Raw genomic sequence first — 20843 nt, forward strand, 5'->3', positions numbered from 1 at the left:
CCCCTGGACGACGCTAAACGCTGGACGGCACTGTTCGCTAATGAAGGAGAAGGTATTGAAGGAAGGGGAGAGGAAGGGAAGAGGGGGTAGGGGAAAGAAAGTCGAATCGGCCGGTCGCTACGAGTACATTTTTGTGTTGACGAGTACTCGCGCTTCGTGGAGTCGGATGGTCGGTCTCCTACATTCTACGAATACCAGTGCGGCGGCAGCCAACCTAGCAATACACGTGTCATCATCATGATCGACTGGGCCCTCCCATCCGTTCTCATACCCTCCTTCGACCGCAGTGTCTGAGAAGGCTTCCGGGTGGTAGAGTCTAGAGAGATGGAGAGACGAAGACAGCCTAAACGTTGTCCGTGCTGGGGGCGGTGCGCGCATACGAAAAGCAGGACGACCTCTGTACCGAATACTGTAATACTCCCGTACCTCCACTATCAGTCTAGGCTGCCTTCATTGCAGGGGTCTATCTAGGGGTCTCGGCAGGGATATTTCGAATCCCACATGTACGAGTACGGGAAGTATCTGCAGAAGTAGGTGTATCGTCGCTCCGCCGTCCAGATTACAGTCTACGGAGTAACATTGTACTATTGACACACATACAGATTATAGGTCCCAGCAGTCTCCTCCAAGGCGGTGACGGATTCTGCCCTTGCTGATCAACACCGCGGGGCGAGAGACAGTCCGCGGCCGAGTCCGATCGTTCCGGGTGTTTACCGTCTCTCTCGTGTCCAGCACGACGAGTAAGTGGTCGGCAACTTTTCGTGACCTGTACAGACCTGCACTCCGTAGTACGATAAGTGGCCAGAGTCCGGCAGTCAGCAGTTTCCGAGCGTCTCACGGCTACGGGGAGCCAAGGTTGTCGATGGACGGAAAATTTCTCCATACAGGTTGCATTACTCGTACGTGGAGTATACTCGCATGTAACGATACCTGCGAGACCGTGCCATGGCTGCCAGAGAGAGAAACGGCCGACTGGTCCCGTATCTTTTCTCGTCCCACCCTCGAGTAATCATACGTGAGATTCTTGGCTGATAGCGTGCAATGAGCCAGCCAGCACGCCAAGCCTCGTACAAAGTACAGCTCATGCGCCGGGGCAAGGGGCAGAGAACAAGGAAAGCCACCACCACTACGAGAAATATGCTAAGAGAGCCAAGCTGTTAGCGGAAAGTTTCCATCTCATGCATGGCTTCTGTACATGCACAGACTCGACCTCTTGTTTCGCATCTCCTTGCCACCGTGCCGACCCGAGAGAAGAAAGGACCGAGGGGGATAGCAGAGGAGAGACGGGCCAAGTGGTAGGCCAAGTGGTATGCTTCGTCACTTTTCGTCGCATATTGGACATCGTCGCCGAATGCCGATTGTATAGCTCGTGCGCTCTCCTCGCAATACGGAATACGTACTCCGTATACATGTATCGATGCCTGCCACCTGTAGCCTGTAGGACAATCCCGACATGGCCAGGACCCTGGGATACGTGTACGAGTATGTACGTAGCTCCAGTCGCTCCCCCTCGCCCTGCAGGGCAGAGTAATATGACTAGGTACTCCGTACAGATGAATCAATCTTACATGTATTACTCGTACTCGTAGCCTATTCGTATGGCCTTGCTGAGCACCGACCGCCGATACATCTGCCGGTTACCGCTCCTACGCCCCAACTTAGGAGAGTCCACGAGATCTTTTCCATCTCAAATCACTTGGCTCCGTCTCCTCTCTATCTTTATCTTTTTTCCTTCCCATCTCATGCGCGCAGCAGAAGCATGCATCCGAACAAGACTTCTGCAATCCCCCACCCAACGATTCTCGTCTCATGTGAGGCAGTAGAATGAAACCCCATGACTAGTGGGATTCATCTACCAAGTAGTGTGAACGAGAGGAGGGGGGCGGTCAATCCCTTGGAAGCCAATATATATATATTTTTTTTTAAAAATAGATATAAAAAAAAAAAAGACCACGGGACCTGAGTCGAGTCACGGCATGGCGAGCAGTGACAGCCAGCAACGACATGGTCGATGCAGGCACAGGCGACAGGCGGACACGCATGTACTGCACAGCAGAAAGCCAGTCATCCAACCGTGAATGGCACGGGATATGATGGCTCTGGCTGATACGGAGCATTCGTCTGGCCTGTCGCCGACTTATCCAGTCGCCCATCAGCGCAATGTGGTTGCGCTTCGGCTTCTCATTCGCTGCACTCTCCCCGCCATCTCACTCGAACCCAGGAACTTGGACCTCTCCCTGACCAGGAGAGGATGGTGGGCTTCGATCGATGTACATGTGCATTCATCATCAACCGTCGGTCATGGTAGTCCTACCCGTACTGACCCCTCACCCGACATCTCATCGAGGAAGAGGTAAGAAGTCTCTAGAAGAAGAAACAGCCAAGGACGGAGGACGGAGCAAGAGATGGCCAAGCTGCAACAAGGCCCGTCGTGTCCTGTGATTGATCGTCAGCAGAGCTGGTCGGATCATACCAGGGCCAACGTATGAGTGTCAGTCGCATCGCATGCTGCTCTGTCGTCGGTTCATCAACCCTCCCTCCGCCATGAAAGGGGGGGGGAGGACCCTGACGTCTCGTTTCCGTGTCCGTAGCGTCGCGCGCAGCTGACGATCCCCCTCTCCCCCCACCAGACCTGACTCCCAACTCCCCATCGTGGACGGACGGTGTCTGACTGCCGGCGCGCGTGACGGCACCTGTCGCTTTTCCTCGTCCTGTCTCTCGTCACCACGCGCTGACCGGTTCGGCCGCCAGGAACCACCGGGTCATGGTCACCACCTTTCGAGCCAGCTCGACCGCTTGCCGCAGCACGTGGGCCAGTATCACGGTCCCCCGCGGTCCTGATCCCGGGACGGATGAGCGGGGATGGCCGCACACGGGGATTGTTTCCCGTCGTCTTAGCCGCGCTCCTTTCTAGCAGATGCCGCCTCCATATATCAGAATGTACTTACAATCAGCATGTAGGATTTGTATTGTCAAATGTCATTCAACTATCACGGTCGCATCTTTTTTTTAACCCTCTGTTTTTTCCCTATTGCTCGCTCGCGCCTACCATTTCCTCTCTTTCCCTTGTCCCTTCCCTGTCTGACAATGCTCAAGTGATTGCTGCCTCATCGTCATAGCAGCATCGCCAGCAGCCTCATCGTCATCGCCTGCCACTGTATCGGCTCCGGCTCGACGGAGGGGAGGGCTTGTCTGGACCCCTTCTATAAGTCTCCTTGATCTCTGCCTGTGTGTGCAGTGTTCTTACGTGTCTTGTCCTGTTTCCAGTCCCATCGTCCTCGTCATGGACGGTGTCGTCATCGCACGGCCGCTGCTGGGGCAGCAGCAGGAGCAGGCGCAGGCGCAGGTACAGCCCGATTCCCCTGTCGACTCGTCACAGTTTCCGGAGAGCCTTAGGGGGAAGCGTATCCTGCTATGCACCGAATCCTTTGGTCCCGTCAACGGTGTGAGCCGCACGACGCTCATGCTGGTCAACCACCTCCGGGCCAACGGGGCCCAGGTCGCCGTCGTAGCCCCCCACAACCACACAGAGCACGACACATTCACGCCGCCGCCGTCGCCGTCTCTCTCGCCCGCGGACGGGCTGCAGCCTGAGGTGCGGGTGGCGGGGTACCCTCTGCCCTTCAACCCCGAACTCTCCATCGTGTACCCGGTCCGCAACTCGACGCTGTACTCGCGGACCTTTGGGCCCGACCACCCCCCCGACCTCATCTACCTCGCCTCCCCCGCCAGCCTGGGCTTCCAGGTGATGCTCCAGCTGAGGCAGCAGCCCCGCGAGGACCAGGTGCCCGTCATCTGCAACTTCCAGACCGACCTGGCGGGGTATTGCCAGATCCTGTTCCCTCCTCCGCTCAGCGACTTTGCCGTCTGGGCCTTCGCAGCAGCGCAGAGCTACCTGTTCCGCCACTCCTCCGTCAAGACGATCTTCTACCCGTCACGGTCCGTCGAGCGCTACCTCACCGGACAGAAGGTGCAGCCAGACAAGATGGAGCTGCTCACCCGCGGCGTCGACACGGAAATGTTCAACCCGGGCAGGCGTCGCGACGACCTGCGTCGGCAGATTGCCCCCAACAGCGAGACCATCTTCGTGACGGTGTCGCGCATAGCCGGCGAGAAGGGATTCGACTTCCTCGCACGGGCCGCCAGGGAGATGGATGCCCGCCGTCTACCCTTCAGGCTGCTCATCGTCGGCGGTAACCGCAATGCCGATGTCGAGGAGGAGGTGCGGCAGATGTTTGACCCGTTGCGCGAGCAGGGCAGAGTCATCTTCGCCGGCTTCAAGGTCGGCGAGGACTTGGCCGAGGCGTACGCGTGCGGTGACGTGTTCCTGCACTGCTCCGTCACCGAGACGTTCGGCCTGGTGGTGCTGGAGTCCATGTCCAGCGGCGTGCCTGTGATCGCCCGCGACGAGGGTGGGCCCTCGGACATTGTCGAGGACTCGGAGACGGGCTTCCTCGTCCCTCCCAACGACCTGGACGGCTTCGTCGGCAAGGCCGTCAAGCTGGCCACCGACGACGACATGCGCGCTCGTATGGCCGCCGCCGCCCGCGCCGCCGCCTGCGACGCTACCTGGGAAAAGGTCAACAACAAGGTCGCCCGGCGCATGGCCCAGGCCATTGCCGAGCACGGGGAGGAGCAGAAGCGGCTCCACCGCTCCGACGCGGCGACCAACCCTTGCGCCGTGACGCCGGCCACCACGTCGCTTGCCTCGCCACAGCTCGTCCCCGTGCATGGCTGGCTCATGATGAGTGACGGTGTCGGCGAGGCCGTCACGCGTCGCCTGGTCGATGCGCGGCTCATGGGTGGCCTGGGAATCATCTTGTCCTGCTGGCTCGTCACCGGGTGCTACATGGTCTTTACCGAGTGCACGCTCTGGGCAAAGGGCAAGTTGAGGTCCGACCCCAATGTTGCCAGGTAGACTCCCTCTCTTGTGTGCTGTGCTCTTCGCTCGCGGGATCACATCACAGATGGGCGTTGCACCACCGTACCGGCTAGTACGAGTGTAAAGGTGCCTTCTCATTGTGATCTGTAACTTGCTTGTTTTCTGAAGCTATCATCATCATCTAGAACAAATAGTGAGGATAATGTGTGTGTGTGTGCCTAGCAGATAGTTCTGCCGGAACCAGGATCCCACAGTGCGCCGTCTTCCTCTTTTGTCTCTGCTCCAACGGCACCGGGGTGGTTTTCATAATCACCAAAATCTCTTTCTACGCTTTGCACTTATCTGGGCAGCCTTTTGTCTTCTTCCTCTTCTTATTTATATTATAATGATACCTATTATATGAGCTGTATGTTCTGTTATGAGAGTTATGATTTGGTTTTTTTTTTATAAAAAAAAAAGTAAAGATGGGATGAATAAGTATTACATCTTGTGCTTGTGCATCTGGTACACAACAGGAAAAAAAAAGTGTGTATGTATGAGGCAGTGGCTTCCAGGACACGCACCAGAGACGGCATAGATACTCGAACACATATTGAAGGATGGCCGAGGTAGAGAATTCAGAAGAGATATGGGAAGAAAAAAAAACCGGATGGAGGGGGGGGTATTAACAAGAGAAGAACCAGAAGATTTACCACGGACGAAGAGCCCAGAGAGGAGATTCGTGTAGACATGAGCGGTCGGGGGATTGATGGACGGAGACTGCCTTTTTGAAGCTTAGATGCCCATACGCTTGGACATGATGCGGCCACCGACAATGCCAGCCCTCTCCCTATACATCTCCCTGTAACGCCAACGCTCGACGGTGCCGAAACCGTAGGCGGCGAAACCGATGACGGCCCAGGACAGGGTGATGATGAGACCGATGGGGAAGATGAGCAGCTGGGTACCAGGCAGGACGAAGGCGACTTCACCATCTTCGAGGCGCTGGGTCTGCTTGTCGACCTCAGCCTGGGCGAGAGCGAGCGCGGAGGTGGGCGACATGTCGGAGAAGACACCGGTGAGGAAGGCGGCCTCGTTGGGGGAGAGCTGGCTGGTCAGGTTGCCGGCCGTGGTCGGGGCGGTGAGGGAGAAGTTGGGCATGACGAGCCTTTCAAAGTCGGACCTGTTTATCAACCAGAGAGGCGTTTGTCAGTGATGGGAACCCGATTGCATAGATGATGTATAAGGTGCAGAGAAATGAAGAGTCGGGGGGGGGAGAGAAAAAGAATCAGGAGAGAGGGAGAGAGGGAGAGAGGGAGAGGAGCAACGTACATTGTCATGTTATCCTTCATCTGATCCTCGTTGATCTGTCCGATGAGCATGTAAGACTGGAGAAGAGCGGGTTCGTCATCGGCCTGGCGGGCATTCAGGGACTTGCCACCGACCAGGCCCATGCCGGAAACCTGATCCTCGGACACGGACGTGACCTGGGCATTGGCGAAGTTGACGTTGACGTCTGTGTCCTGGGCCAAGACGCCGACCCAGGCGTCGCGGGCGGCCGAGGCGCGGTACAGGCCGACGTCGGCCTCGAAGATCCCGTTGCGGGTGTCGAGGGAGAGGAGGTTGAGGCAGATGGCCATTCCGGAGGGGCTGGCGACGCGGGGGAGCGATCCGAGGGTAGACTGGCAGGCGGCCTTGGTGTTGGCCGACCATTCGGTCATGTTGATATCGGTGGATCCAGTTCCAGTTGAGCCGGCGCGGTCTTCGAGGGTGTATCGGCTCGTGAGGAGCGAGTCAAACGATCGGGCGAGGATGTCGTCGGCGGTAACGATGGTCTTGACCAAGACTTCCGACGCCCATGATGCCGCAACGGCAGCGCCGAGGACGACGACGACGGAAGAACGCATTCGACCTCTGAGGAGAAGAAGAATGAAATATTAATAAAAAAACGGAATTTAAACACGCACAAAAAAAAAAAAAAAAAACCGACCCGCGGTTGTTAACGAAGAAGCAAGAAGAGAAGAATGCAAAAGAAGAAGAAAAGGAAAAAGAGAGTTGGTTTCGACCGGCGAGACTGAACAATCAAGGACAGAATGAGGGGGGGGGTGAGAAGCAAAAGAAGGAGGGGAAAATAAAATAAGAGAGAGAGAGAGACGGCAAGAGAGACGGTCAACGAAAGTAGGAAGAAGAAAACGAGGGGAAAGCACACAGCTTCTCAGAGTGAAATGATTGTCAAGGGGAGGAGAGGGGCATTACTGCCGAGACCTTGTTGCGACAGAATGGTCGAGGCAGAGGAAACATGCGATGAATGAGAGACCATGTATGAAGGAAACAAGTCTCATGATAGTTGCAACCAGGTGTGATAAAATTTCTGCTGGGGCGGGGGATGGGAGCACATTATCATCGCATGTACATGTATTTAATACTCGCACTCGTAGTATTATTATCCGTTATTTATTATTATCATTATGATTATTATTATTATCGAATGACCGTCGTATCATGCCACGGCCATGAAGAGATTGTAGCAACACCATATTAATACTACTGCCCTGCCATTGCTTCCCCCCCCCCCCTTCTTCCCTTTCCTCTCTGTACTCTCCATCCCAGTGGAGTCTAGTCCGATGAATGGATCAGTAATATCAATATATGTATGTATCTGCATGACAATAGTAGGCAATCAGGTAACGAGTGAACGATGGATACGTGTATCGCAAGTCTTGGGGGACTTGTTCCTGTCCTCGAATGGGGGCCGTGGCGCACCGGAAAGAATTGATAAGAGAAGAAGTACGGTGCGAGCGAGGAGGAGGGAACGAAGGCGACAGCCTACCGCGTACGGTAATATCAGTAATATCACCCGTCCACTCAGGGTACAGCTCTGAGGGACTTGGCGCTTGAACCCCTGCTCGATGAATTGATACCTGCGACTCAGAGTGTCGCAGGTTGCGCCGGTGAGGGGGGGGGAGCCCTTTCCAACCGGCTTGGCATGGTTGCATGGCGTCGTCCGTTGCATTGTTGGATGGGCGAAAGGCCGTAACTTATCCCACGGGTTCTGAGATGTTCATCACGACCATACACATACTCATGACGATACTCTCTCTCTCGCTCTCTCTCTCGTATATGGATATCGTGTATTGGGGGGTGTTGAAGGGGAGAGAGTGGAAGTTCTGAATCACGTGCCCTCGTATGGGTATAGGTACTCTATGTGATTACGTAAATATGATTATGTAACCTCCGGGCAGAGCAGGATGACTTTCCTACACGATATGCAGATCACCGTCAACAGATTACAGACGGTCGAGCGCTGTATTCCAGGGTTCGAAGCGACGCTGTAGGGAGAGGTCCGCTGAGGATGGCCCTACGATCGATGCATGATGGCATATACGATGGTGTGATTGCGGTGGCTGTGCCCTGCAGAGGTCCCATAGGTGCCTTGTAGGTTCCCTATATACGTCGTTGAATATCGAACATCGAATATCGAGTATCGAATACTGGGGGACTTCCCCCGTGTCGCGTCGGAGGTGACTGTCGACCGTCTGATGATGAAGACTCCATATAATAAGGTCACGATATAGGATTGGTAGGCTGCAGAGGAGAAGAAGGAAAAGAAGAAGGGCCATGACCGTATATGCGGCGGAGTATTCGTACGACGTAGCATCGTCTTCCGTCTCATCCCTGTACTGAGGCTTTGTTCCCGACGTTCCAGGAAGAAGGTTGCTGCAAGGTTGCTGCTACAAGACCTCGTTCAACTTCAAGGGGGGGGCGGAGGGGGGTTGGAGGAGGGGGGGGGCCAAGGCCCAAGGGGTTCGCGTATCAGACAGACATGGGCCTGGGGGTTCAGCACCGGTCCGTCGGTCTGCCTTGGAAGATGGGCGAATTGCCGAGGGATGAGCCCTACATGCTATTGATCCTTGTTCGATTTTCACACCTGCCTACTCGTATGTGACGTATTATGGCCCTGGGAGCTGTGTACTCCGTAATGCTGCAGTCCGTATTGATTATGTAATGATATATGTGATGATGAAGTAAATAGTATGTACCCCAAGATATTCTAGTTGCTGGCTGGCTACCCGGCAGCATCAGCTGTTTCGCTCTACCAACTCATTCACGATACTCGTAGATGTAGTAATGGCTGATATTGTATGCATCTGAATCATGTACGGAGTGTGTATTATTATCATCATCACCATTATGAGTACTAGCCTCTAGGATTTTACCAATCTGGATCTGACAAGGAAAAGGTCTGCATCGGAATGTTGTAGATCTCGCCGATCACAACTGCGACAGTTGACCATGGCCCCGCTCGACCCAGTCTTGGACGCCGAAGCCAACGAACCCATGGTTCACAAATCACCGAGGAAAGAGAATACAGAGAAATACAGACAGCGGTAAGGAGTGTAAACATGATATCCCTCCTCTCTGCTAGCCTTTTTCTACTCTTTATTCTCATCTTTCAAGTTGAAATCTTTTCACTTCAACTCACTCCCACTTCAAAAGTCCCCATCTCGCACGCCATCGCCGCTAAACCTCGTGAAGGTGTGTGGCAGGCAAGAAAGACTGATATCTCCTGCAAGATGCTCCTGCCGTGCTGACAATCATCCCCGGATTTGTCTGTCTCGTGATGGCGTCATCAAAGGATCGAGAGATCCGAGGATGAGGATCGAGCAGACTCTTTTCTTTCTTTTTTCTTTCTTTTTTTCTCCCCCCCCCCGCATCTCTATCCTTCGACTTCCAGTCCAGTCATGTCCCTTTTCTGAATGTCCTCCTGCTTCCAAACCTAGACTCTTACATCTCGAAGACGACTCTTATAGCTGGGTAGCTAGCTAGCTATATCTACCTGCGCATGTGCTCTTCAGGCTGATACACGTTGAAGTCATGGATGACCCCGACGTTAAACCAGTCGGCGCCCGCCAAGCCACTCATCACGGCCAGATCCATCCCGGAACCGAAGATTCCCTCTTACCAGTTGGCGTCCTCGACCCAGTCTACGAAGCCAAAGCACGCGTCCTCAATCATGCCGTGAGAAGACCTTCTTCCCTTGCTCAATATGACAGAAAACAACGTTCCGATCCCAGTGCATCTACCCCCGGCCCCCTTCAGGGACTGACAGGAGAATCACAGATCCAAGGCATCGGAATGGGCTGGTATCAGTGGCAGCTCTTCGTCGTCGTCGGCTTCGGATGGGCCTCTGACAACCTCTGGCCCATCGTGACGTCACTCATCCTGACGCCCGTATCCAACGAGTTCGACCCCGCCCGACCTCCTATCCTGTCGCTCAGCCAGAACATCGGCCTTCTCGTCGGCGCCGCCTTCTGGGGCTTCGGATGCGACGTCTTCGGCCGGAGATGGGGCTTCAACCTGACGCTCGGCCTGACCGGACTGTGGGGTCTCATCGCCGCCGGCTCTCCCAGCTTCGCCGCCGCCTGCACCTTTGCTGCGTTCTGGTCCTTTGGCGTCGGGGGGAACCTGCCCGTCGATTCGGCCATCTTTCTCGAGTTCCTGCCCCGCACCCATCAGTACCTCCTCACCGTGCTGTCGGTCGACTGGGCGCTCGCGCAGGTCGTCACCAACCTCGTCGCCTGGCCGCTCCTGGGGAACCTTACCTGCCAGCAGGACCGGGAGACGTGCGCCCGGGGCGAGAACATGGGCTGGCGCTATCTGCTCATCATCATGGGCGGGCTGACCCTGCTCATGTTCCTCGTCCGCTTCGCCGCCTTCACCATCTACGAGTCGCCAAAGTACCTGATGAGCCAGGGCCAGGATGAGGAGGCCGTGCGCGTCGTCCACCAGGTGGCCAAGCGCAACGGCAAGGCGACGGACCTCGGCATCGACCAGCTTCGGGCCTGCGAGCCCGAAGGATACGCAGGCCCGCAGGCCGACGTCAAGACGACGCTGAAGCGGCACCTCGACAAGGTCAACACCCGACAGGTCGGCGTCCTCTTCTCCACGCCCCGTCTGGCCCTCAGCACCGGAGCCGTCATGCTCGTCTGGGCCCTCATCGGCCTCGGCTACCCCCTCTACAACGCCTTCATACCCTACATCCAGTCGCTGCGCGGCGTCGAGTTTGGCGACGGGAGCACGTACATCACCTACCGAAACAACCTCATCATCGCCTCCCTCGGCGTGCCCGGGTCCCTGCTGGGCGGGGTCCTCGTCGAACTTCCCCACGTCGGTCGCAAGGGCGCCCTGTCCGGATCCGCTTGCCTTACCGGTGCATTCCTCTACGCCTCGACAACGGCCACATCGAGCTCGCAGCTGCTCGGGTGGAACTGTGCCTTCAACCTCTGCAGTACGGCGATGTACGCCGTCCTGTACGGCTACACGCCTGAGCTGTTCCCCACGCCCCAGAGGGGGACGGGCAATGCTCTCACGGCTACGTGCAATCGCATCTTTGGCATCATGGCGGTATGCCTCTCCCCCTCCCGTCTCTTCGCCTCCCACCCCCCTCTCTCTCGAATTCATCGTAGAGACCGTCGGTCGCTGACTTGCCCAGCCGATCATTGCCATGTTTTCCGATTTAGAGACGTCGGCCCCCGTCTACACCAGCGGGGCTCTGTTCATAGCGGCCGGCCTCGTCGTGCTCATCATGCCGTATGAATCCCGGGGACGGTCGGCCATGTAACGTCTCCGTCTATGGCGTTTCCGGCTCTGTCGCCTGCTGTCTATGCATACAATACCACATGCGCGGCATCGAATCACGCAGAGAAACTCCATGGCATCCAACCGATCACATGAAGTGTATGGATTATGGTACATGTAAAACGTATCTCAACTTCCCCACTGAATTGCCTAGTTCGTATGCTCTGTAGCTTTGGGATCCGCATCTTCAGCCCTAGTCGTAAGCTACATTCAGGAATGGATGATTGGCCATCGGTCTGATAGACCTGGACAGCATCTCTTGAACAGCCTTGATGGATTCGACTGTTGGAGGATATCGATACTCGATCCAATACTAAGAAACTCGCATCATACCCGAAAAAGGCTAAACGACAACCGGCTGCTGCTACTGTCAATGCGTCTCGTCACTCACCCTCACTAGTACTCAATGCCATGTCATGCAATGTAACTTGTACGTACACAAACGAGGCCGCCACTGATGTTTGACCTAATGCAAATGAAACCCAAGCAACCCAAGGCCAAGAGAGGTATTATTACGGTACTGCCCCTCCCCCGCATCCGGACCCTTCCCTTTGCTTCTCGTTCTCCAAAACTTCCCTAGTCACAGAGGCGGGAAAGCAGGAAGTACATTGGTTCTACCTCGTCTACGTCAACTCTTGTGCATCGAACGAGAGCCGAGTTTAAAGAGAGCGGAATTGAAAGAGAGGTGGAATCCTTTTTTTTTATCTATCCGATACATATATATACATATATATATATATATATATTGCCTACCAGAACAGCAACTTCCGACAATGGCCCCCCGAGGCGAGATCCCCCCGAACAAGACGACCACGTACCGGTCCAACGGCCAACAAGACGATGCACCCTCCACCACACCGCCAGACCTGCGGATCATCCACTACAACGATGTCTATCACGTCGACGAGGCCAGCGCGGAGCCGGTAGGTGGTCTGGCCAGGTTCATCACCCTGTGCGAGGAGTACAAGAACGTGCCGGATGTGCCGGAACCGGTGACTTTCTTCTCGGGAGACGCCTTCAACCCGAGCTTGGAGAGCTCCGTGACCAAGGGTACTGTGCTTTCGAACCTGCAGATCACGACCTGCGACGGCTTCTCCTTCTCGGGAAACAAGTGCTAATACTGGTTCGGCAGGGCGTCACATGGTGCCTGTTCTCAATGCCATCGGCACCGACTGCGCTTGTGTAGGGGTACGTACACCGACAATTGTCCAACCGACTGACCGACCGACCGGCCCTTCCCTCCCCGCGTCTCAGCCGGTTGGTAACATGGTCCCTGCTTCATGCTAACATGCGAGACGGAGCCTTCGTCCAGAACCACGACTTCGACTTCGGCATCAAGCAATTCGAAAACCTCACGTCCAAGACGACCTTCCCATGGCTGCTCGCCAACGTGCTCGACCCGGCGCTGGGCGACGACGTGCCGCTCGGCCACGCCAAGCGCACGCACATCATGACCAGCTCGACGGGCGTCAAGATCGGCATCATCGGCCTCGGCGAGCGCGAGTGGCTCGCCACCATCAACAGCCTACCGCCCGACCTCATCTACCGATCGGCCACCGAGACGGCAAAGGAGCTGGTCCCCCAGCTGCGCGAGCAGGGCGCCGAGATCGTCGTCTGCCTCAGCCACATGCGCGAGCCCAACGACAACAAGCTGGCCGAGCAGACGGACGGACTCATGGACATCATCCTCGGCGGACACGACCACTACTACAGCCACAGCTTCATCAAGGGCACCCACGTGCTCCGGTCCGGGTCCGACTTCAAGCAGCTCAGCTACATCGAGGCCCGGAGACGGGAACCCCGGCAAGATGGGAAGCGAACGCTCTGGGACTTTGACATCTGGCGTCGCGACGTCACCTCGGCCATCGCGGAGCACCCGCCCACCCGCCAGCTGGTCGGGGAGCTCACGTCCAAGCTTCAGCAGTCCCTGTCCAAGCCGGTCGGCTGGACAGCCGTCCCGCTAGACGCCCGCTTCGAGACGGTGCGCGTGCGCGAGGCCAACATCGGCAACTTTGTCTGCGACATCATGCGCCAGTACCACGACGCCGATTGCACCATCATGGCGTCGGGCACCATCCGCGGTGGCCAGATCTACCCACCTGGCGTGCTGCGCGTCAAGGAGATTGTCTCGTGCTTCCCCTTTGAGGATCCCGTCGTGCTGCTGCGCGTCACCGGCCAGGCTATCTGGGATGCCATCGAGAACAGCGTCTCGCTGTATCCGGCTCTAGAGGGAAGGTTCCCTCAGGTCTCGGGCATCGAATTCACTTTCGATCCCAGCCTCGAACCCATGAAGCGTGTCACGGCCCTGAGCATTGGTGGCCAGCCTTTTGATGGGCAGAAGATGTACAAGCTGTGTACAAGGGGGTATATGGGGCGAGGAAAGGGTACTTTTCTTTTCTTTTTTTCCTTCTTTCCTTTTTCTTTCATTCACCTCCCCCGCGCTTTTCATCGTACCACCCTTGGCTCTCAACATCTTGGATTGACGTGTGTATACTGACTGTCACAGACGGATACACGGCTCTGCTCGTCAAGTCCGAAGGTGGCGACGCAGAAGAGATTATCGACGAGGAGAGCGGCATCCTCATCTCGGCCCTGCTGCGCCAGTACTTTATGGGACTGCGCACCGTAGGCCAGTGGAAACACCTGGCTGACCGATGGGTGTCTATGGCAGCAGCGACGGGGTCTCTGCCCCCGGAGGCTGAGAAGACGTCCATCGACGCCGCCAACAAGGCTGCCAAGGTACAGCGAGACCAAGAGGAGGCGTCAAAGTCCTGGACCGACTTCCACCAGGCCCGTCTAGGACTCGCAATGGCTCCCTCGCCCGAGGACAGCGACGACGAAGGCGACGGCGATCAACCCGACAAGACCGGCATAGATGACAGCATAGATTGTGAGCTCCTCCTCATGCGAAAGTTCTTTGCTAGATGGGCTATGCGCGCCAAGATAAGGGGCGGCGTCTGCGATGCTGTCCAGCTAGATGAGTTTACTGTCGACTGGACGAGGACTATCGCGCCCGTTGTCGACGGCAGGATACACATGATTGAGAAATGATGATTTGCATTATTACACTGCATTATAGATGGAAAATTCCAAAAAAAAAAAGCTATTTACAGATATGACGAGAGAAGAAAAATAAAAGAACGAAAGAAACTTGACGTGATGCTTGGCCAACGTCCATGCCAAGATGAACAATGAATTGTCCTCCCCGAAACTATCTCAGTGAAAGGGAGAAGTAATCATCCGATAAATGCAGTTACACGGGATCTTCAGAGCCAATATTAACGAGACAGCGAGGGAAATGCCCATGATGGTAAGGACCAAGTCATAGCAATCATGTCCGTCCGCAGCCTTCATGATGGAATCACAGCAAGATTATATCAGTCCGCGGTTCCCCCAAACTTCCCCTTCCGGCACCGAAATAGCCATCCTGATCACAGCCCTACCCCAGCTGTACCGTCGGATGGGGATCGCAAGCAGACTCAGCCGCGAAATCCTGGCCTCGAATTGGGGGTGGCCGCTACCGTCACCGTCACCGTCCTGTAGGTGGCAGAGAGTCCCCCCTCCCAACAGCCCCCAATAGCCCCTTGGTCTTGCGTGTGTCATCGAAGAAACATAATTTTTTGTCCTCGTCCTACTTGGCCATCACGCCGCTGCAAAAGACGAAGCAGAACGGATGCGATGGCGCGGTTGCCAGGTGCAGGTGGCCGCGCATGGCCTTCGCTGCGACTGGACTACAGTCTTACACCTACTTTGCGTGCCATGAGCTTGTCGCCAACCGACCTGGTCAATTCTGTCGCCAATGGCCCTGAATTTGAATCAGTCGGGGTTCTTCTTCTTTTTATTCCACACATGCAGTACCGTGCAGTGTGCAATGGATAGATGTACATGCCATAGACGGGCTTCGCTTCCCTCGAGACGCAACATAGAGATCCGCAGGTACTGAGAAATTCTCGTGCAGAATCACCTCAGCCTTGGAAGTCATCTTTCACTTCGCGAGACAGACTGCGGGGCGTGGGTACGGACTCCCTTGTGATGGCGTCTGACACCAGACATGCTTCAGCATGCTGTACCTGTCGTTGTTTCCGCGACAATGGCTTTCATTGCTTCCCCTTTTCTTCGGGATAATGTCAGTCATTGGCCCAAGACGTTTCATCTTGGCGGATCGTCGCAGGACCAAAGAGGAGAGGTTGCACAAGGCGTTTCACGTGATGGTGCGACGTTGTTGGCTCACACTACCATTGTGAATTGACACTCTGCGTCCAGAGCTCAGGTGAATATCGTCGGCAGCCCATCCCCTTGGATCCTGTGACTCAGCCTGGTGACAAACATCCAGGAGGCCCTAGACTTCGCATCCGTCATCTGCTGTCCAGGAGCGACAATCTTGAGGCGGGCCGCACCTAGGACGAATCCACCGCAGGAGATCTGGGTGACGCGGACGCTGGGATGGAACACGTTGAGCCCAAGGTGATGATCGAGGTACCGCGCCAACCCATCCGTAAAGGGCTGCTGCCTATCCTCGGAAGCCAGCCACGCCCACCCGTCATCCGTGCTCGCGCCCGCGAGTCTCCTCCGTTCCCGAACATCCTTCTCCCAATACGCTCCTGCTGCCCCCGCTGTAGGCCTGCTGCTCCCGGTCTTCCCCACGCGGACGAACTTGGCCAATTCTTTTGGTTGGATGGTAACTTCGAGAGATCGTAGTCCCGGGCGGGAATTGTGCTCGTCGTACTCGTCTTCCTGCATGGCGTCTGGGTCGTTGTTATCGTCGAAGACGGACTCGGGTTCGGGTAGCGGCGCGTTGAAAGCAAGCGTTATGACAGGGTCCATCCCACGGGGTGACACGCCGACCGTGCGGATCCAGTCCTCCCACACCGCCACCAACGTCCTCGTCCCCAGGGCAAGCTTGCTCACGCGACAGTCAAACGTCCCGGCCAGCCACTCTGATATCACGCCCTTCAGCGCCATGGGCATACGCAGCAGCATGAGCGGGAGGTGCACGAAGCCATCGTCCCCCGTGGCCTCTACCGACTGACCAGGCTGCATCCTCCATGTCGCCCTCGTATCTTTGCTCCCCACGCCGGGGAGCAGGATCGCCACGTACGCGGCATTCTCATGCCGAATCTCTATCCACAGCCCTCGCTTCTGACTCTCCGACAGCGCGTCCCACGTGTCCATCCCGGTATCGTTATCGTAGTCCACCTCGTCACCCAACACGGCGTTGGCTCGGAACCACCGCAGCTTGACTGATCGTAACGGCCCCACCTGTCCCGCTGGCGTGTCCGTCGACTCGAGACCTATCTGGATCCCGCGCACTACGTCGCCGACCAGGGTGTCGCGTAGACGGCGGCCCAGAACCCCGAGACGCTGCGGGGTGAGCTTGTCGACGCCGACGTACAGTGGGGAGACGCGGTGTGTCGAGAATGTCGTATTGAAGAAGGGGGGTACTGGCTCGTCTTCTTCCGCCGTCACAGGGTCGGTCGTCACCTCGCTCGTTGACGTCGGCATAGTAGCTTGTCTTGAGCCTATCGTGGCCCAAGTTTCGTCGCGTCGTAATCGGTGAGTTGGAGAGAGATTGATGGAGGGTAGATTCGTCACCGTGGTCGCGTATGCATTTGACGCGTCGTTCTTACTTCAAAGAGTTCCCGGGAATGGAAGGCGATTGTAAATAGCCTTGGTTGCGCTGCGGTTCTGCGAGAAAGTGATGATGACGGAAGGGACTATTAAAATTATGACTAATCACTCTACCCTGAACCGACCCGTTCGAATATTGACATGCTCTTCTTTTGGGGAGTAGGCTGTTATACTCGTAAGCCTTGCCTTGCATGATTCAAATATCCCACCTCCAATTTCCATGGGATAAATACCGTCATGTAAATGGCGAGAAGTGAAATAAGCATGCAAACATTGACGGGCACAGATATTTCGTTCAAGTTTTTATTCACCCCGTATTCTATTGCGAAACTCAAATCAAATGAAACCTTGAAAACGCAATTCATGCATTTGTGCCATCTTCTTTTATTTTTTAGCCCTCTGCTGAGAAATCTTTATATTCCAACCATCCTCAAGTTCACTGGAGCTCAATGGTTGCGGGGGGCTTGGAGGTGGTATTGTAAACGACGCAGCTGACACCGTCGACCTCGTTGACAATACGGGTCGAGATGCGCATGAGGAGGTCCATGTCGAACTTGTAAGCCTCAGCCGTCATGAAGTCGGTGGTCTTGACGGCACGGAGGATGATGATGTAACCGACCTCGCGCTTATCACCCATGACTCCGACAACCTTGTTCGTGTCGAGGGCGGCGTAGGCCTGACTGATGTCGTCATACAGACCGGCTTCACGGATCATGCTGATGAAAATCTATTGCGTTGTCAGAAGAAATGTTGTGAATCGTAGGTCAGGGGGAGGCCTTACGTGGTCGGCCTTGCGGGCAATCTGGACACGCTCGGGGGTGATGTCACCGAGAATACGGATGGCGATACCAGGGCCGGGGAAGGGCTGCGACAAGGTTAGAGAACATCCATGCTGAAAGCCCAAAAAAAAAAGGGGAGGAAAACGATGGACTTACGTGGCGCATAACAAGCTTCTCGTCGATGCCGAGCTCACGGCCCAAGGCGCGGACTTCGCTGGATGATTGTTAGTAAAAGTACGGCATTCTCGACTGTTCCCCAATAACTTACTCCTTGAAGAGCTCACGAAGAGGCTAGATACGTCCTTGTTAGTAGATTGAATATTTCTCGGCTGGTGATGGGTCATGACGAACTTCAATAAGCTTGAGACCTTGCTCGTCCATCAGGCGCTTGGGAAGACCACCGACGTTGTGGTGGGTCTTTATAGTAGCCGAGGGGCCCTTGAATGAGATAGATTCGATGACGTCGGGGTAGAGAGTTCCCTGGAGGAACCACGCAACCTTGCCGGCGTTGGGGGTGTTCTCGGCCTCCTTCTCAATGCGGCCGGCTTCGACGATGAAGGCGTCAATGAAGGCGGCGCCGATGATCTTGCGCTTCTTCTCGGGCTCCTCAACGCCATCCAGACCATCCTGAAACCTCTTGGCCGCATCGACGACGGTGAGGTTGATGCCGAGGTGCTCGGCCAGGGTCTCCTTGACCTCTTCGCACTCGTTGAGGCGCATGAAGCCCGAGTCGACGAGGACGGCGTGGAAACGGTCGCCAATGGCCTCCTTCACTAGATGGGGGATGACAGCCCAGATTAGCATCCTGCTCGTCTTCAATCCTTTTATCCCCCTCTTCTCCTCTTTCTAGGAATGGGGCATACTGAGTTTGGCGGCGACAGTGCTGTCAACACCGCCGCTGACAGCACCGAGAACCTGGGCGGTGGGGCCGACGAGGTTCCTGATGCGGACAATCTCCTGGTCGACAAACTTGGACATGGTCCAGTTGTTCTTGGCGCCGCAAATTTCGATGGCAAAGTTCTTGAGAAGTTCTCCTCCACGGGGGGTGTGCTAGAGGTGTGATCAGAAATTGACGGGAGAGAGGGAGAGAGAGAAGAAGAGGTGGTAAACTTACAGTAACCTCGGGGTGGAACTGGATGCCAAAGATAGGCTTGCTCTCGTGGGCGATACCGGCGTAGGGCGAGTTCTGGGTAGTGGCGACGGTGCGGAAACCCTCGGGGAGCTGGCTGAGCTTGTCACCGTGGCTCATCCAGACCTGCATACCATCGTCAAGGCCCTTGAACAGACGGTCGGTGTGATCACCGTGGCGTTGAGCCGAGATGGCCTAGAGAAGAGGAAAATACAGTCAGATACAGGAGAAAGAGAGAGAGAGAGAGAGAGAGAGAGAGAGAGAGAGAGAGAGATGCAGAAAGACGTACGGCGTGACCATACTCGCGCTCGGTGCCGGCAACGACATTGTCCTTGGACAGAGTCCAGGCAATCTCCTGAAGACCGTAGCAGATACCGAGGATGGGGACACCGAGCTCAAAGAAGGCCGGGTCGGCGTGGGGAGCGTCCTTGTCGTAGACGGACGAAGGGCCACCAGACAGGATGATACCCTTGGGCTTAAAGGGCAGCTCAGAGAGCTTGGTGGTGCACGGGAGCATCTCACTGTAGACCTACGTCTGTCACATCAGTAACTAAGAAAGAATGCAGAGCCTCCACCGGAAATAAGACCCTTACATTGAGCTCTCGTAGACGACGGGTGATGAGGTGTGTGAATTGAGACTGCTCGTCTGGGTTAGCGGATACCGGCCACACAACACACCAAGATTCAGGCTGGGACTGCATACGCCAAAGTCAAGAGTAAGAATGGTCTATTTGATCAGTAGTTAGCGGCTTGTTCATCATCCATATGGGCTATCATTTTCATTTCTTCTCCCTCCTATCTTGGCCACTTGACTCATATGGCGATGGTGGGGGAGGGGTAAGAAGAAGAAAAACCAACGTCATAAGCCTTGTGAGGCACCTCGGGCTGCTCAGAGGCGGACATGATGGGCAGCTTGATGAACGGGAGAGAGTGGACGTGAAGAGTCTGCTGCCGAATATCGGGGAAGAGGGTCGAGACGAGATGCCCACCAAGCCAGGAAGAAGAAGAAGGACAAAAGATGCACGTCGTCAGATCTTTGGTGGTGGTGGCTCAATTTTTTTTCTTTTTTTTTTTCCATTTTTTACTTTTCCTGCTTCCTGGAGTAGAAATTTTAACAGCTTTGGTGAGAGGTACTTTGGTATTGCGGAGGAAAGTGCGATGCTGAATGTACCTTCCATTCCCAGTTTGTCGCATGTGAGCTAGTGGGGGAGATCAAGCCCCACATTCAAGGGTCCATCGCTAGAGGGGGCAGCGAGGGGCAGCGGCTTGAATGGAGGGGCAGGGGCCTGGCGTTGACCCGGGGTTTTGGGGGGGGGGGGGSRGGGKSKRSRGSGYSKYTSATYCMMTACMMGTMGAGTGAGAGAGCACGCTGTGACTCGCTACTACTCTCTGTAAAAAAAGTTTGCAGGGACCATTACAGGTACCTTACACACCTTGCAGTGAGTGTTTTGGTGAGGGCTCCATGTTCTCAAGCCGTAGATAGAGCCATTAGACTGGTCTGGTGATAAATGCTGGTGATGGCTTCATCTTACCTCCATACACGCAAGGAACAGGGCATATGGTATGGAACATAGTTTCCTTGACTATATACCATTTAGCGCTGGCTTTTTGGCAATTGATCACTCTGATTAACACCTTGACAACACTGCTTATTCTCCAGCATGTAGTACTTGAGACCCCGACATCGAAGAGACAGCCTGCCTAGTTCTATTGCTCATTAGTAAAGGATCAATGAGTCTTGAATACTATCTTAATCACACACAGATTCAAGATTGATAAGCAGACGGTTGATAATGCCATGTCGACC

General features: G+C 55.4%; 6 protein-coding genes across 6 annotated transcripts; 3 read left to right on the top strand and 3 right to left on the bottom strand.

Moving 5' to 3' along the window:
* Positions 1–3283: 3283 nt before the first annotated feature.
* GMORB2_4310 (Glycosyltransferase involved in cell wall bisynthesis) lies at positions 3284–4918 on the top strand (the record flags this gene model as incomplete). Its single annotated transcript, XM_035466285.1, has 1 exon — positions 3284–4918. The coding sequence occupies one exon, from the start codon at positions 3284–3286 to the stop codon at positions 4916–4918; it is 1635 nt and encodes a 544-aa protein (XP_035324122.1).
* A 738-nt stretch (positions 4919–5656) lies between these two features.
* GMORB2_4311 (uncharacterized protein) lies at positions 5657–6768 on the bottom strand (the record flags this gene model as incomplete). The annotated part of the gene is made up of 2 exons (XM_035466286.1): positions 5657–6044; positions 6194–6768. 2 exons carry the CDS (start codon positions 6766–6768, stop codon positions 5657–5659), a joined length of 963 nt encoding a protein of 320 aa, XP_035324123.1.
* Positions 6769–9736: 2968 nt separating this feature from the next.
* GMORB2_4312 (Major Facilitator Superfamily) lies at positions 9737–11483 on the top strand (the record flags this gene model as incomplete). Its single annotated transcript, XM_035466287.1, has 3 exons — positions 9737–9880; positions 9983–11266; positions 11355–11483. The coding sequence occupies 3 exons, from the start codon at positions 9737–9739 to the stop codon at positions 11481–11483; spliced, it is 1557 nt and encodes a 518-aa protein (XP_035324124.1).
* Positions 11484–12273: 790 nt separating this feature from the next.
* On the top strand, positions 12274–14551 carry GMORB2_4313 (2',3'-cyclic-nucleotide 2'-phosphodiesterase/5'- or 3'-nucleotidase, 5'-nucleotidase family; the record flags this gene model as incomplete). The annotated part of the gene is made up of 4 exons (XM_035466288.1): positions 12274–12550; positions 12633–12688; positions 12813–13815; positions 14007–14551. The coding sequence occupies 4 exons, from the start codon at positions 12274–12276 to the stop codon at positions 14549–14551; spliced, it is 1881 nt and encodes a 626-aa protein (XP_035324125.1).
* A 1215-nt stretch (positions 14552–15766) lies between these two features.
* On the bottom strand, positions 15767–17002 carry GMORB2_4314 (uncharacterized protein; the record flags this gene model as incomplete). Its single annotated transcript, XM_035466289.1, has 1 exon — positions 15767–17002. One exon carries the CDS (start codon positions 17000–17002, stop codon positions 15767–15769), a length of 1236 nt encoding a protein of 411 aa, XP_035324126.1.
* A 562-nt stretch (positions 17003–17564) lies between these two features.
* Positions 17565–19939, bottom strand: GMORB2_4315 (GMP synthase (glutamine-hydrolysing); the record flags this gene model as incomplete). The annotated part of the gene is made up of 9 exons (XM_035466290.1): positions 17565–17855; positions 17910–17993; positions 18064–18121; positions 18176–18198; positions 18259–18680; positions 18771–18957; positions 19022–19231; positions 19326–19565; positions 19895–19939. 9 exons carry the CDS (start codon positions 19937–19939, stop codon positions 17565–17567), a joined length of 1560 nt encoding a protein of 519 aa, XP_035324127.1.
* Between the last annotated feature and the right edge of the window lie 904 nt (positions 19940–20843).

The sequence above is a fragment of the Geosmithia morbida genome (assembly GCF_012550715.1).
Source record: "Geosmithia morbida isolate 1262 chromosome Unknown scaffold_2, whole genome shotgun sequence".
In the NCBI taxonomy this organism is placed as follows: domain Eukaryota; kingdom Fungi; phylum Ascomycota; class Sordariomycetes; order Hypocreales; family Bionectriaceae; genus Geosmithia; species Geosmithia morbida.